This window comes from Apium graveolens, chromosome 6 (assembly GCF_009905375.1).
Source record: "Apium graveolens cultivar Ventura chromosome 6, ASM990537v1, whole genome shotgun sequence".
Taxonomy (NCBI): domain Eukaryota; kingdom Viridiplantae; phylum Streptophyta; class Magnoliopsida; order Apiales; family Apiaceae; genus Apium; species Apium graveolens.
The window spans coordinates 170,247,367-170,263,890 of record NC_133652.1 but is presented as its reverse complement, the minus strand read 5'-3'; the positions used below and the strand labels follow the sequence as shown (position 1 = coordinate 170,263,890).

General features: G+C 36.0%; 1 protein-coding gene across 2 annotated transcripts; it reads right to left on the bottom strand.

Annotated features, from left to right (window-relative positions):
• Positions 1-1,631: 1,631 nt before the first annotated feature.
• LOC141664380 (transcription initiation factor TFIID subunit 15b) lies at positions 1,632-7,714 on the bottom strand. 2 transcript variants are annotated; one of them, XR_012552001.1, is made up of 7 exons: positions 7,377-7,714; positions 6,936-7,038; positions 6,067-6,655; positions 5,618-5,768; positions 5,454-5,535; positions 1,910-2,155; positions 1,632-1,821 (listed from the first exon to the last, which is right to left on the bottom strand). XR_012552001.1 is itself a non-coding variant. In XM_074470320.1 (6 exons), the coding sequence occupies exons 1-6, from the start codon at positions 7,651-7,653 to the stop codon at positions 2,017-2,019; spliced, it is 1,341 nt and encodes a 446-aa protein (XP_074326421.1). In that variant the 5' UTR covers positions 7,654-7,714; the 3' UTR covers positions 1,823-2,016. The 2 variants fall into 2 exon arrangements, 1 of the variants encoding a protein (XP_074326421.1); XM_074470320.1 differs by lacking the exon at positions 1,632-1,821 and having other exon boundaries at positions 1,823-2,155.
• Between the last annotated feature and the right edge of the window lie 8,810 nt (positions 7,715-16,524).

Genomic DNA, 16,524 nt, shown 5'->3' with positions numbered 1-16,524 from the left:
CCTATTCCAAGTTACATGTTCTGCTTCCGCCAGTCTAAAAACAAGGTTGTACATCCTAAAGCCATTTTACTAGTCATGTATCTCTAACCATTTTCACCCCGTCTCCCTCTCTTTCCATATCAAGTCATGAAAGATCAAAAGTAATTTCAATGCCGCACATCGAGGCACTTTACCTCCTTTTCGCAATCCGCTGCAAATGATGTCAACACATCTTCAGGGGCGACTCCTCACTTTCGGGTTACAATCTTAGTAAGCACAAGAGACAAAACTATAACTTGTATGTTCATGTTCTTATTCATCTACTCTTATTTTAACATTTTTTATAACTTGAGATAACTTCCAAAATCTTGCAGAACTCATCTAGTAGGAAGATATCAACATCCACTACGAAAACATCTACTAAGAATGCAGCATCCAATTAACAATATCACATTAACAGTCTGCAAATGCTTACCATATTAAAATAAAATGGCAACAAAAAGAAATTAAATGATCAAAAAATTAAACATATCCTGCAAAAAAATTTAAACATTAATTCTACCCCAGCTGCATAATCCAAAATATGTACAGTTACTTTATACTTCTTGCAGATCCTTCTAATAATATACAGCTCAAATATTCACGAGATTCAAACAAAAAAAGAACTCCCGAATGGCATTAGCAACAGAACCGTAATTCCCTATCACTGAAAGCATAGCCCTTTTGGTAGCTCTCACTGAAGTGTAGAAGAACTTGAAATTTTCTGTCAGTGGGCTAGGAATAATTTCAGGATCCATAGCAATACTCAAGACCACGAAAAACACAATTTTTTATGCAAGTTCTAAACCCATGAGACTCGTATCGTACACCCGCCTCATGAACAGCAAGAGAAAGATTTCATTCATTTGTATGATATGCTGGCATATCCTAATATTCTAAATCACTGTTCCCTGGTGTTTTAAAGAGGTGGAAATAAAAGGAGGTATATATTAAGATTAAAAGCATGAATATGAAAAAAGGTAACAAGTTTGATAAATAAATGCAGAAAAGATTTTGAAATTTGTGGATATACAAAACAATATTAACTTATTTGCCGTCCAAATAGTCTGTTCATCCCACATTTCAAATGCGCATATCTTCGAGAGCACAACAAAAGAAGATATCTTGTTCTTCTTTTAAGCCCTCCTTTTTTTCTTGAATCTCCATTAGGAAACACAGCGATTAGCGAAGCCAAATTTACTTAATAGGTTAATCCTATGTTGATCAGTGCAGTGCACATACTGAATAACTAGGTGCTACGCTATTTTATTGACATTTAGGCAAAATCTAATACTCCGCCAAAATTACTACATAAGTGTATTGCTTGGCTATATTTGTTGACAGTTAGAATGAATCTACTGTTCCACGCATCCGCACTAATTAATATTAATTTATTTCTGACTTTATCCTTTCATCCTTTCCATATAAAACAATCTTGCTACATTATCTCCTCCACCAATCACACTATTATATGTATACATCTGATTCTCTTCAACCTCAAATATCATGTAACAACCTCACTAGCCATCTCATTAAACCAAAAACCTATTAAATCTTATACCCGAGCCAATTCATTACAACATCTAAACCCTTCTAAAGAAACTAAAGGAACAGATATAAAAATGTAGATTATTAATATGGATCACCCTTTCACTGAGCAGAGGGTCTAATAAAATAGAAAGGAAATAGTAAAAAGCATGCAAATCCACAGGACTCCCTCATCCCAGAGCTAGCATTAAGAGCAACACTCACCTGATAATATCAAACTATCATAGCAGCAATTTGTAGACATTCCACTTGAATCTATAAGAACATAGGCATAATTCAAATTAATTCCAACTCAATTAACAGCACAAAGAATAATATGGGGAGAATAAAAGGGTGCACCTACCTATTCCCACATCTAAGAGAGCAACTTCCAAACAGGCATTAAAAGAAAAACAAAAAAAAGTCCTCCAACCAATAACTTTCAAGTACATAAATCGTTCGGGCTTAAGGTCAATATGGATTTGAACGGTTTCCACCACGGTAGTTCCTATCTGGCCCAGAAGATCCACCATCTCTATAGTTGTCTCTGCGTCCACCACCACCACCACCACCATAGCCACCTCTTCCACCTCCTCCACCTCTTCCACCTCTGTTGCATACAATAGGTAGATTAGATCTCTTACAGTATATGCATAAACCGCACAAAGACCAGACATAAATAATTAAAAACTGTCACCTTTTCCGTCTGCACCTAAGTATAAAGCTAGCTATCAAATAATTACATTTGTAGAATCACTAATACAATTCCATATCCTAAAAAAGGGTAATTAAATATTTACCGGTGCGTATCATTACTCCACACAATCATCATTGAAGGCCAATCTTTTTGCAGACATACATTAACATCAAACACATTAACAGAATTTCACAAAAACTACAATTGCAGAAAGATTTATGATAATCTGGAAATATGTGAGAGTTCAGTCAGTAACCATTTTCTGAGCAACTTAACAAGCAGAAACTAACCCAACTTTATTAAACCATATATTGTCAGAAATCTTACTAAAGTGGCTTTTGCATCGGTCACTAAAAATAGTACTCCAGATTATATATATCATGTCTTTTCCACCATCTCTCTTTCTTAACTTCTTTTATTCATTCACCCGTCCTGATTATCTTCTCAATACTCACTATGTTTTGGCAATTCTAATATATTTTATATCTAATTTCTGAAATATCAAAAATTAAATTATATGAATTCCAAATAGATTTTGTATCAGGGCAACTTTGACTAGCCGCAGCTCCATTATCATGTACTCTGGTGTTACTTGTTCGAACCAGACAGCCAATTCAGTCTCAAACCTCACAGATACGTCTTGACTTCAGCTTGATTGAATTGATCTCTATTCGGATTTAATATGCCCCTTCTACACCAAATAAAAGTTTCCAAAAAGCAACCACTCAATTTGATCTGTTTTGCTAACTTCAGAACAACTGCACTTCACTATAATCTGCCTCAGTAGCACTCTTTTTCAGTGATGGAAGTACTTTAAATTCAACTCGCGTCAGAGAATAGCTAAAAAAAAAGTATATTCAACTGTAGCCTACAGGCTTATAGCCAGTATGTGAATGGTAAAGATCACCTCTTTGCTAGAATATATAGTTCAAAATTAAAATTTTGAATAAAAATCTCAGATTATAAACTACTATTACACTACTGGCAAGCACTACAGTGAAACAATGAATTTATCCTTGTTTATCACTGTACAGCTTGTCATTTTCAATTTAAGCAGTTAGCGATTTTGGCAACTGGATTAATACTATCAAATAACAAATGGCAAATCACGATTTGAAGTAATATTCCAAGGCAAGAAGCTGGTGAATGATGATATAAGCAGACACAGGGAGTACTTTAAGTTTTGTCCACATAGACTAATCAGAAGGTCTGGGCTCAACTGTCCACACCTTGTTCAACAAGAAATTGTCTGATTTGGAATCTGAAGGAAACTGAATTTGGAACAAAAATAGTAAAGACTTTAAGAGTTTAGGTAGCCGGGCTCGTTTTGGGAATTAACGGGTGATAAATATATCATTATACCTTACATATAAACACCAATAATACCTGTATTTTCCATGACAGAACAACATATGTTCTAGCTTCTGATCTCTATGCTATATTCTCACAAATAATTTGTTGTTTCTCACGCTAACTATTGTCAAAAGAATCTAAACTTCTATTTTTGTTTATTTTACTAGTTGTATACAAATCAAAAAAATCTCTTAACTGGGTACTTGTTCTAGATTAAAATTCCATTTATCATGCATAAATACATGATTTAATGTCTTTCACGTGTGCCAGGATACGATGAGGAGAAGGAGAAGTACATGACAGAATCAAGGCTCCAAAAAGGTCTTAGGCATGTATTTCTCCTTAAATACTAACACTTCTCTTAAGCAGAAGTCCTTGAATCATCTCTTTATTTTACTTGTTAATCAAGCGACTTGAACCTTTTGACCCAGGTGGTCTTCTATTACACATTGTACCTCAGTCCTTCCAAACTCCTCAATTTTAAAATACTTCCCAACTCAAACTCTCAAATCACAATCGAAGTTCAGCAGTGCATTAGGCGCACTGAGGCACAAAACCTAATGGGGCCTAGGACAGAGGCACACATACAATTCTTTATAGGCTAGTAAAACTGAAAATGGTTTGATGAAAGGCGACTAGGTTGATGCAGGATGATATTGTTTGGAAAATCCGAAGTGAAAATAAGTTTACTCAATAGAGGTACACAGTTCCACTCATACTAGGGGCTTTTAGATGTGCATTCACCCTCTAGAAATTATTTTAAAGTTACTTCAGAAAACACTATAGAATAGTTTTTATAATTACCCCTGTCGAGCTAATCCACAGCTGCTAATACATATTTGCAGTTTTTCACAAAATTTATCTACATTCACTAAAAATTTATCATGTGGTTTTTCCTTCTCTCCAATACAACAGTGTATATATAATATAATAATGCACTATTTTAATCCACTACAGTTTTCAATAGACATGTAAATGCCCTATCAGCCCCCTTCCACGAATATGGAAGTACCATCCTTGAATCCAATCACAAGCAGATGTAAAAATTTCGGCATAGAAAGGAAAATAACTAAAAGCACGAGATACTATTTGGTATCCGAAAATATCTAGGCTTTACAACTTCATGCCACTGGTGTCAACATATTATAACCTGGAAACAAGTTCAATCCTAAAAGATTTAAAATTCAATACACTGAAGCATCATTTACCCTTTGCATTATGACAGAAGTAACGATTAATTCAGTACGTGGACAATTAGAAAGATAAATTATAGTGGTTTCAACTGTATATCAATAATACAGTCTAAAGGCAATCAGTTTGCACGATATCATTTGTCCAACCATGTTGATCAGAAGAAATTTGCATTGTCCTACTACTCATTTCGTAACTTACAAGTACTTGGCATCGAAAACTTCATTAACTTATGCTATTTTTGCACATATAATCTAATATGTATCAGTACTTGTCATAAACTTGTTTCAACTTTGAACTGTGCAGCTCAAACCCTACATAGCCTGTTTTAATTTTAAAACACATAAGCTAATTGCTGTGACATGCATTTAATCAAAAAGTCATGCATATCAAGTAGACAGGATCCTTAACAACTGCATATTCGCTAGCATATACTCCATACCACTATTTCATGCCTGAAATCTACTAAATCAACAAAATAAATGGTTTAAAATATAAAGTAAAGAGTATCACCGGAAGTTCAGAACCCACATAATTGATATAACTCAAATTGACACACGCTCAGTACAGGAACAAATACAAGTAAGACAACTAATGAACCATAAACTAGGATGGGAAAGAAAAATACTAGCAAAACCATTTATAAAATAAAGATTAGAAAAATTACCCTTGACCGTGTGCAGGAGGAGGCCTTGGTGCCGATTTCTCCGCCATCCCAACTGTGATTTTATAGCCTCTCATGTCATGATCTGATAAAACCAAACATTCATAAGAACTTAACAAAAAAATAATACTTTGAAATAGAAAAATTAAATTCTGATCAAGATATACTATTATAGAAGCCCCCAGCAGAATGAGCTGCAGATGGATCTTCATAGACCACACAACCATCGCCTTTGGATTTGCCTTTTTCATCTGTGTAAATTTTGATGTTCCAGGGCCACTGATCCTTGTAACCTCTCTTTTGCTTGATTCTTGCAACCTAACAAAAGCACGCTCTAAATGTCAATATATATCAGAAGTAAAAATGACAACTAGCACAAAAATGGTACAAATATATGAGTGAGTGAATTGTAGCCAAGGAAAAAAGTAGAGCAGAATATGCTTCCTAATGACTAATGAGCAACCAATGTTTCTTCATAACTGATACAGTTCAGATAAACAACACCAACCATGATCTCGAACAAGATGTTACTAAGAAATTTCATGCACTGCAACTATGAACAAGATTAACTACACCATTTAATGCATCTGATGAATGATTGAGTAGAAGTAATTACTTGTCCAATCATTCCGAAAAGACCTTGCAGTTCCTCAACAGTGACATCTGGAGGCAAATTAGATATGTAAATTCTAGAATTGTCGCAGGTATCATCACATTTATCATCACATTGCTTCACTTTCTCTTCAGTTTCAACGGGAGCAGCACCATATGAACCACCAGCATTTCGTTGCCCACCAGGTGGTCCGCCCCGACCAGCACGAGAGTCAGGAATAGCATCACCACCATATGATGGAGGATACGAAGTAGGCCCACCAGTATAGCTTGTAGGTGGAGGAACTGCATTATCAGCATCATAACCAGGGTTTGCATTGTAAGTGTTCGCGGGTGGTGGGTAATTGTTGCCAGAACCACCATAAGATGGAGCACTCTGATTATAACCACCACCATCTCTTCCTCCATAAGAACCACCACCTCTTCCACTATCAGAGTTATCACCTTTACCTCTACTATCACCATATCTCCCACCACCACCACCTCTGCTGTAATTACCACCCTCACTGCCATGATTATCACCAGAACCAGCAGGAGAAGGTGCACCACACTTGTTACACTTGTCTCTTCTTGCAAAATTCATGTTCCCACAGCTGCACAAGCATATTTAGTTTCAATAATACGGAAATAAATAACATATGTAAATTCCAAAAATCAAAGTAAACATGATTAAACCAAGTGTATAACTTTTCAGCTAAAATAAAAAAAAATTGGGAATACATTGTGATAAAGTAAATACCTTTACACAGTAGTGATTCCTCAAAACTAATACCAACATTATCAAATCCAACAAAATTGGAATTTGGCAAATGCAATCAGTATATAAAGCTAAACAAAATAAAAATAATAGATACTCGGCAGACAAAACAATACCTTGCGTTAGGGCAACGCCAATCACCATCCCTGCCGCTTCCACCACCGCCGCCTCGACCACCTCTGCCACCGCCTCCACCTTGATATCCACCGCCACCGCCGCCTAAATCATTCATAAAATTAGCTTCATATAAAAACAACACAGACATCCATAATCCAAACACATATAAATTAAATTCATTTATTCCGATTTCAACGACAGCACTAACTCTGCGTACCAAATAATCAGTACAAGCGAATTACTTCAATTTAAATCAATTTCAACCTCAAGGCATAAACTCAATCTAACTATCAATCCTTCAAAACATCAAATACAGTTAAACCTCCATAAACTAATAATCTCGCCAGCGCCACATTTTATTAATTTATCAATTATAAATATATTGAAGTTCTTGCAAAGATATAAATTAACAAAATTATATGAACAGAAAAGGAAATTACCTCTACCCTGAGAATTACCACCATAACCACCACCGCCTCTGCCACCGCCGCCACTACCGCCGCCACTTCGATTTCCATAACCTCCACCGCCACCGCCATCACGGCCGCCACCGGCGTATCCTCCACCGCCGCCACTTCCATCGTAACTTCCTCTGCTACCTCCGCCATAGCCTCCGCCATCACGGCCGCCGCCGTATCCTCCACCACCACCTCCATATCCGCCGCCGTAAGAGGGAGGAGCAGATCCGTCGCCTTCGTGACCGTACATACCAGACATGATTATGATCTAGGGTTTCTGAACAAGAGAAAGGGGGAGTACGCTAGAATATGTTTTTTTTAATTATATAATATATATATATATGTATTGTGCTAGGGTTTTATTATATGGTAGGGTACCCCTGCCTTGCCCCCAACAATACGGGATAATAAAATGACGTCAATTCCCTTTTTATCCGACTAGTTTTACAAATTAATATTTTTATATTATTTAAATTTATTATAAATTTAAATAATATATATTTATAATAAAAAAATTAAAATATTATCTTATTAGTATGTTTATTAATAATAATTTAATAATAATATAAATATTTGTTATTGGCGGAATTCGAACCTGAATGATATAAATAATAAAATAAATATTTGTTGTTGGTGGGTTTCGAACCTGAGAGTTTTAGTAGTGTAAAAATAATAATATAAATATTTATTGTTGGCGGGGTTCGAACCTGTGAACTTGAATAGTGTATATTCTTCTAGTATTTGAATCCAACGGTCCTGATCACTTGATTAAAAAAATCTGACGGTCATAAATAAGGATAACGAATATAATTTTAAAATTATTTATATAAATATAAAATAATAATAATAATAAATTTATAAAAACAATAATATGATAACATGTTGTCGTAGTTTAGTAGAATAAGTATAATATATCAAGTAGTTTAACAATTTAGTATTTTGGCGGATATATAAACTATTTTGTTTTAATAATAGGATAAGTTGTGGAATGTGGTTGTAGTTTAGTATGATAAATATATTATGTGTGTAGTAGTTTAATATTTTAGTAGTTTAGCGGATATATAACACTATTTATTTATTTTTTTAATAACCAAAATTAGAGAATAACCGTTGAACCAAATTATAGTCCATTACAATTATTATTGTATAGTATAAATATAATATAGATATAGATTCCTAAATTTCGAGCCGCTTGAGTAAACAAAGGGCCTGTTTGGCACGGGCTTATAAGTGGCCTAACGACTTATAAGCCCGTAACGACTTATAACTCTGTAACAGTTTATCGAAGAGTATTTGTCGACCCAACTTATAAGTTCCTTTGTAACACCCCCAAATCCAAGGTCGTGAATTCGGGTCGTTACGATCACTTATCAATTAAATAATTCTCTTTTCACAATATTAATCGACCTTTTATTCAAACTCACACACGCACAGGTTATATGCTTGGAAACAGTATCAAATAAATCATCTCCACTTATCTACCTGACGGGGCTGGCGCACAAAAAGCCTACGGAACTCACGAGCGTTCCTTACCCGCCTACGGTTAGCAGTCCTGGTATGATCCATGCTGGTAGTCTGTTGTGATATGATATATAAAAGTAAGGGTGAGCATTATAGCTCAGCAAGGTATATATCAACATAATTAAGTATGTAAGGATAAATAAAACCAATAATTATACTTTGTATCTCCAAAGCGTTCTAAAAGTTTATATGCTTGTCAAATTTATAGTATTCTCAAAATCAACTACAATAGTATATCCACTGAATACTTGTATTCATCTCTTTCTCAAAATCATTTTATACCCGTACTCATTTTATTTCAAAATCTCAAGATGTTATTCGAACCAAGATTCTCAAATGGTGTGATATATATTCGTCAACATCCCAATTTAAAACTCAGCCTTATCGGCAGATTTCTCAAATGGATCTTATATATAATCATCAACATCCTTATTTAAACTCAGCCTTATCGGCAGATTTCTCAAATGGATTTAATATATATTCATCGATATCCTTGTTTAAAACTTAGCCTTATCGGCTCTCTGTTGTATATTTCACAACAGTTTTTTTTTCCAAAATGGAAGAAAGGTACTATACTGGAATAAAACACGTATCGGTGATCAGCCGAATACGAAATTTTCTCTACTAGTAGAAGGAATACAAACCTAGCCGCCTTTGGGCTCTTCAAGACACTACACGGTGGTTGCCCATTGCCGTGCAAGTCCGAAAGTCAATGGTCACATAGACCATATAACCGTACAATGCGCCACTCCGCGCTTGCATAATGCGCCACTCCGCGCCTGGTCACTGCCCGATACCACTCTGTGCCGGGCAGACCACATTCCAGTCCAAAAACAATTATATCTTTTGCTCAAAATCCTTTTTCGAAGGAATAGGTTGTTAAAAGTTGACCTTTAAATCAAATGATTTATTCATCACTTTGAATTCAAAATCCTTTTTCGAAGGAATAGGTTGTTAAAAGTTGACCTTTAAATCAAATGATTTATTCATCACTTTGAATTCAAAATCCTTTTTCGAAGGAATAGGTCATTTAAAGTTGACCAGTAAATAAGATGATTTATTCATCACTTTTAACTCAATTGATCTTTGGGAGTTGTCGGAGTTTTGAATTTAAAATCATTTTCAAATCCCTATATGTAGTATGGTGACACATATATTACTCACTTGTTCTTTATTGAACGAGAAAGCAAAATTCTTATGCTTCTAGACTAAGTTCCCTAAGGTTTTGATACATTTCAAATGATTAATCTCTTTCAAGAGTTTTGAATAATTTAGAAAGTACCTTTGGGAACTATGTCTATTTTTAAATAAGTTTTTAGAAGTCCGAAGATACTAAATATCTAAGGTCTCATAATAATTTAAGAGGGATTCAATGAATTGATAAAATCTTATAAATAAAACATCTATATATAAGGTTCAATGAATTAATAAAAACCTTAAATACAAAATATTTCTGAATAAGGTCCAACGAATGGAGATACCTTAATCAAATAATCAAAACCGGATTTGGTATCCTAATATTGCTCTTTGAATAGTTAAATCTTTATTAAATAACGTGAAATGATTTATAAACTATTCAGTATATTTTTAAATACTTTCTGGATATTTAATAATCCCTTAAGTATCGCTTTATAAAATAATCAATCAAGTAAGGGTGTCCCTTAAATGAATAAACCAATATTTCTCGAAGTTTAACTCAAAATCTCAATCGTTCGCTTGAAATATATATTACGCGAACGTACTTTGTTTATCGAAATAGAAATCTTTCGCGTCCGGCTCTCTCCGGAATTAAATCGTTATTAAAATATCTCCGACTCCCATTATCATATATTATATTTGAAATACGTATCAATTTCTCATACTCGTGTAAAACGAAATTTATTTTCGTAAACAATCGCATAATTTGTATGCATTGATATCATAGACAAGCATATATATTTGAACTGTAAATCATGGCATCAATATCACAACAGTATATATATAGCATGGATAGTATGAGATAGGGTTTCGAAAACTTGCCTCGAGTAATCGAAGTGGTATGGTCTCTGGTGTTTGGTTGGCGATCTATAAACAAGAACCAACGGTCTAAGTTAATACGTGATTAACGTCTCGCTCTTATTAAGCAACTTTCGCAACTACTCAAGTATAACGAATCTCCGATCGTCACATTCTCAACACTTATATTCTCACTTTATAACATGGTCGAGTTTTGAAATCGATCGTTCGCTTTAGAAAGTCCATTTCAAGTTTTAAGCTCGAACGTGAGAAAACGCGCGTCAAAACTAGGTTTTTATGCGTTTCTCGATTGCGCTCGCTTTACCAAAACATTTTTATAAAATCGAAAAATTAATATATTCTCAAAATTCTTTTTGGAAAGTCTTCTCTACTGTCATATCCATTTTTCATAATTTTTCCAGAATCTCAAAATTATTTTAAGTCCTTCAAAATCACCATGCTAGTGGACTTAAGTGCAGTTGGCTAATCGCAAAAATGTTTTACACTAAAATGACCATAACTCCTAAACCGTAAATCTCCTCATGATGATCTACACATGTATATAAACTAAAAAACAAGATCTATCTAGTCATGGCTAGTGGTTTTCAATTTTTAACCATTTTCATGGCCGAATATCCTGCAGAAAACAGATCAAGTGCAAGAATGCCCAAACTCAATTTCTACTACTTGATCTTAACACAATCACTACCTATAACCATCATAAACACAAGTACTTCTCAAGATACACCCACATACACCTTATATGCTCTATCTAGTACCACATACATGGATTACAACTCAACATCTCAAGCCTTTAGCAAGAACATAATCAATACAAACTCAAACAAACACAATCCTTTGGATCTTAACACTACAACAAACATAACTCTTAAATCCAACCATAAAACCTTAAAGGGTTGAAATTTATACCTTCTTGGACACTAGGAAGGTTAGTGCTAGGATTATTGAGGCCTGGTTTGCTTAGAAAACACTTAGAAGGGCTAGATACTTAAGAAACAAAACCAAGAAACAAGTTAGAATTTCGGAGTTACTTTTCAGCACCTCATTCAAACATTTTTATAAAATTGAAACAAAATAATATGAGTCTGAAATTTGGTACGAAACTTACCCATGATATAGAGAAGCTATGGTAAAACTTTCATGATATTTGAATGAGTATATTTTGAGTTATAAATTTTTCTTTCTCCCTTGCTCAGAAAATCCGAACTGCTGGAATGAAAAATGGGAGAGCTTTAAGTGAGGGAAAAGGGGTTGTTTTCTTTTGTGGATAAAGTGTGGGAGTGTATAATGAATATATGGGATGTATGCAGCAGATTTGACAATAATTTGGCAAAGGTATGGGTTGGTTTGATTGTGTGGTGAAGTGAGAAAAGGGAGAAGTATGGCTTGTGTACTTGTTTGTCTCCCATCACTATTCAACACTATTCCACTAACTATTCTAGTTAGCTTCTAATCATCTAGTTACACTCCTAACTACTAGTTAGGACTTTGTTATGCATGGCCAACTTGCATGGGATTTAATTTCTCATTCTTTTATTTATCGTAAACGCAATCGTCGTTCCATTCCGATAGCTTCTACGTATAACGACTTGTTTCGTAGCGATTTCTTTTATCGCTAATAATCCTATAACCAATTACATTCCTTCTCTTCATCATAGAAACACCTTGATATATTATTTATTTCACGTAGTATTCCCAGTTCTACGCCATTCTTTACGGATACGAAAACACGTAGTATAATCGTGAATCTTCGAATTCCGTCGGCTTTTACATTCACTTATTTTATCGATAAACAAGAATATGATCTCGGATTCTCAAAATTCCACTATTCATTTTATGATGATCCCCATACGTATTACTTAATCAGCTCAAGTTACTATTCACAGAAGTTTTAAAATATTACAAAAATCAGGGTTCTTACAATCTCCCCCCTTAAAAGGATTCCGTCCCAGAATCAACTCACAAATAGATGGGGGTACCTTTCTCGCAGGTGGCTCTCTAATTTCCAAGTCGACTCCTCGACCTTGGGATATCTCAACAAGACTCTGAATAGCTTGACACTCTTGCCCTTGAGTACTTGCTCTTTTCAACCAATGATTTCAACTGGTTGCTCAATGTAGGACAGATCTAGTACTTACTCATGTTTCACTATATTCTTGGTATCCACATTATACTTTCTCAACATTGGCACATAAAAAATATGTATGAACCTGTTGAAGGGTTGGAGGTAAAGCCAATTCGTATGCCACGGTTCTATTCGTCACAAAATCTCAAAGGACCCATATATCGGGAACTCAGCTTCCTTTTTTTTCCAAATCTCATCAGTCCTTCCCATGGTGACACTTTCAAAAATACCTGGTCACCCACTTCATACTCTCTGTCTTTTCGTGCTAAGTCGGCATATTTACGTTGTCGGTCTTGGGCTGCCGCTAAGCATCCTCTGATCAACTCAACTATGTCCCTCGTTCTTTACACCAAGTCGAGACCTAGTAACTTTCTTTCACCAACTTCATCCCAGTACAAGGGTGAATGGCACCTCCGACCATACAGCGCCTCATGTGGGGGCATTTCTATACTCGCATGATAACTATGATTGTAGGCAAACTCTATCAAAGATAGGTGTTCATCTCAATAACCTTAAAAATCAATTACATAATTTCTCAACATGTACTTCAATGTCTGAATGATTCACTCACTTTGTCCATCGGTTTGGGGATGGTATGCAGTACTCGCATTCAGTTTGGTTCATAAGCATTCCTGAAAGCTCCTCAAAAAAATCTGGAATTGAATCGGGGATCTCTGTCAGATACGATAGCTACAGAGACTCCATGTCTTATCACAATTTCCTTGATGTATAGGTCTGCTAATCAATCCACCATGTAGGTTTTCTTGATTGGAAAAAAGTATGCTGACTTGGTCAGTCGATATATAATTACTCATATTGCATCACGGTTAGCCTTAGCTCGGGGAAATCCTACCACAGAATCCATGGCTATTTGTTCCCACTTTCACATCGGAATTCCTAAGGGTTGTAGGAGCCCCCTAGGTCGCTGATGTTCCACCTTTACTCTTTAACAGGTCAAACACTTACTGACCCAATTGGCCACGTCTCTTTTCATGTTGGGTCATCAATAATATTCCTTTGGATCTCGGTACATCTTGGTACCTCCAGGATGAATTGAATATCTAGAATTATGTCCTTCGCGTAAAATTTCATCTTTTAATTCTCGAACATTCGGAATCCAAATCCGGTTCGCATACCTCATAATTCCCTGCTCATTTTTCTCACATTTGACTTCTTCTCAGTCAAAGATTCTCGCTCTTCATTCGTCTTCTCTTCCTAACAATGTCCCATCTTTTCTAACAATTTTGGTTCTAATTTGATCTCAAATAGTCCATCAGTCCCTTTACCGGTGACTTCACCTCCATCTCCATCTCCTCGAGTTCTCTCACTAGTTCCTCCGGCGTTGTCAACATCTTGAGTCTCTCTTTACTACTAAGGGCATCGGCCACCACATTGGCCTTCCATGGGTGATATAAAATATCACCGACATAGTCTTTCATTAACTCTAACCATCTCCTCTGTCTCATGTTGAGTTCTTTCTGAGTAAATATATACTTAAGGCTCTTATGGTCAGTGTAGATCTCACAATTTTCTCTGTATGGATATTGTCTCCAATTTTTCAAAGCAAAACTATTGCTGCTAATTCTAATTCATGAGTAGGGTATCGTACTTCATGTTCCTTCAGCTGCCGTGTGGCATAAGCAACCACTTTCCCATGCTGCATGAGCATGCATCCTAATCCTTTATGTGACGCATCACTCTAGATCACAAAATAACCCTTTCTATCGGCAATGCTAGCACGAGGGCTGTTACCAAACTCCTTTTCAATTCCTGAAAACTTTCCTCACATTTTTCATTCCACACAACCTTTTCCATTTTGTAAGTAGGCCTAGTCAAAGGTCCTGATATCTTAGCGAAACCTTGTACGAACCTCTCATAAAACCGGTTAATTCCCAAAAAGTTCCTACTTCCGTAGGTGTGGTTATTCTTTCTCATTGGAATACTGCCTCAACATTGGTAGGGTCAACTAACACTCATTCACTGCTCATCAATTGTCCTAAGATCTGAACTTCATTTTGCCAGAATTCGCACCTTGAGAATTTGGCAAACAACTTTCCTATTCTCAATGCTTCTACCACTATCCTCAGATATTTCGCATGTTCTTCATCCGTTTTAAAATAGACTAAAATATTATCAATAAAAATAATGACGCACGCGTCCACTCGATTCACAAAGTCCATGAAAGCTACTGGGGCATTCTTTAGCCCGAACGACATCACCAAGAACTCATAATGTCCATACCTCGTGCGAAATACGATATTTATCCCCTGTTTTAATCTTCAGTTGGTGATATCCTGTTCTTAGATTGATTTTCGAAAAGTGTACAACTCCTTCAAGTTGGTCAAACGAATCGGCAATTCTAGAGAGAGGGTATTTGTTCTTAATAGTCAGCTTATTCAGTTCCCTATACTCTGTGCACAATCGCATACTTCCATCCTTCTTTTTGACAAACAACATTGCTGTGCCTCATGGTGACACATTAGGTCTCATCATTCCTTTGTTCAACAGTTCTTGCAACTGTGAAGTCAATTCTTTCATTTCAACCGGGGCTAGCCTATATGGGGCTTTTTGAAACTGATGTCGTTCCTGATGCTAATTCGATAGCGAACTCTATCTCTCGGTCAGGTGATAATCCTGAAAGGTCTTTGGAAAACACATCCTCAAATTCGTTAACAACTGGTATGTCACGTACATCGGGGCTTCTCTCTTGGTACCCGCCACGTATGCTAAATACGCTTTGCTATCTTTCCTCAATAATTGCTTCGCTTGAGCAATATTCAAAAATTTCTGGGTCTGACGCTGACTCTTAATCATAATTTCCTTGTCGTTAGGCATTCGGATTTTAACTTTCTTTCCTTTATAATCAATCTGAGCACCATTGCTCGACAACCAATCCATTTTTAAGACCACACCAAATTCTCTCAACCTGAAAGGAATTAAGTCCAACTTAAAGTCCTTCCCTCCTAGTTCCCACTTGCAGATTAGATGAATCTCATTAATTGGAACAACCTCTCGATTCACTATTTCTATTCGCAATAATTCTCGCGTTGGAATCACATTAAGTTTTAACTTGGCCAAAAATCTCGCAATATAAAATACTTAGTTGCTTCAGAATTAAACAGAATATTTGCAGTAACCAAATTGAGTAAAAGGTTACCTGCTATCACGCCCTAGCTGGGTTGGGGCAATTGCTAGAACAATGTCCTGGTTGGTTGCAATTAAAGCATCTCAGTAGCTCTTTTCCCAAATTACATACCCCGGGATGTTTCTCCCCACATGACTTATGATCTGGTAGGGGTGACTGGAACTGGTTATGAAACATAGTCCTATATTGACCACCTCCCTGGGCGATACTCTTGCTTACCGGTTGGCTAAACCTGGTACCCACTGCGGGTTGGGACACCGCTCCCCTCTCAGTCCTAATCGGAAACTTCTGGGTATCGCTCTGCCGCCTTGGCTTCCGAACTC

Coding starts and splice junctions, on each gene's coding strand:
- LOC141664380 (XM_074470320.1), bottom strand. CDS start 7,653: ATGTCTGGTATGTACGGTCACGAAGGCGACGGATCTGCTCCTCCCTCT. Junction 7,039..7,376: donor TGGTAATTCTCAGGGTAGAG/GTAATTTCCTTT, acceptor TGAATGATTTAG/GCGGCGGTGGCGGTGGATAT. Junction 2,156..5,453: donor CCTCCTGCACACGGTCAAGG/GTAATTTTTCTA, acceptor TGTATGCAACAG/AGGTGGAAGAGGTGGAGGAG.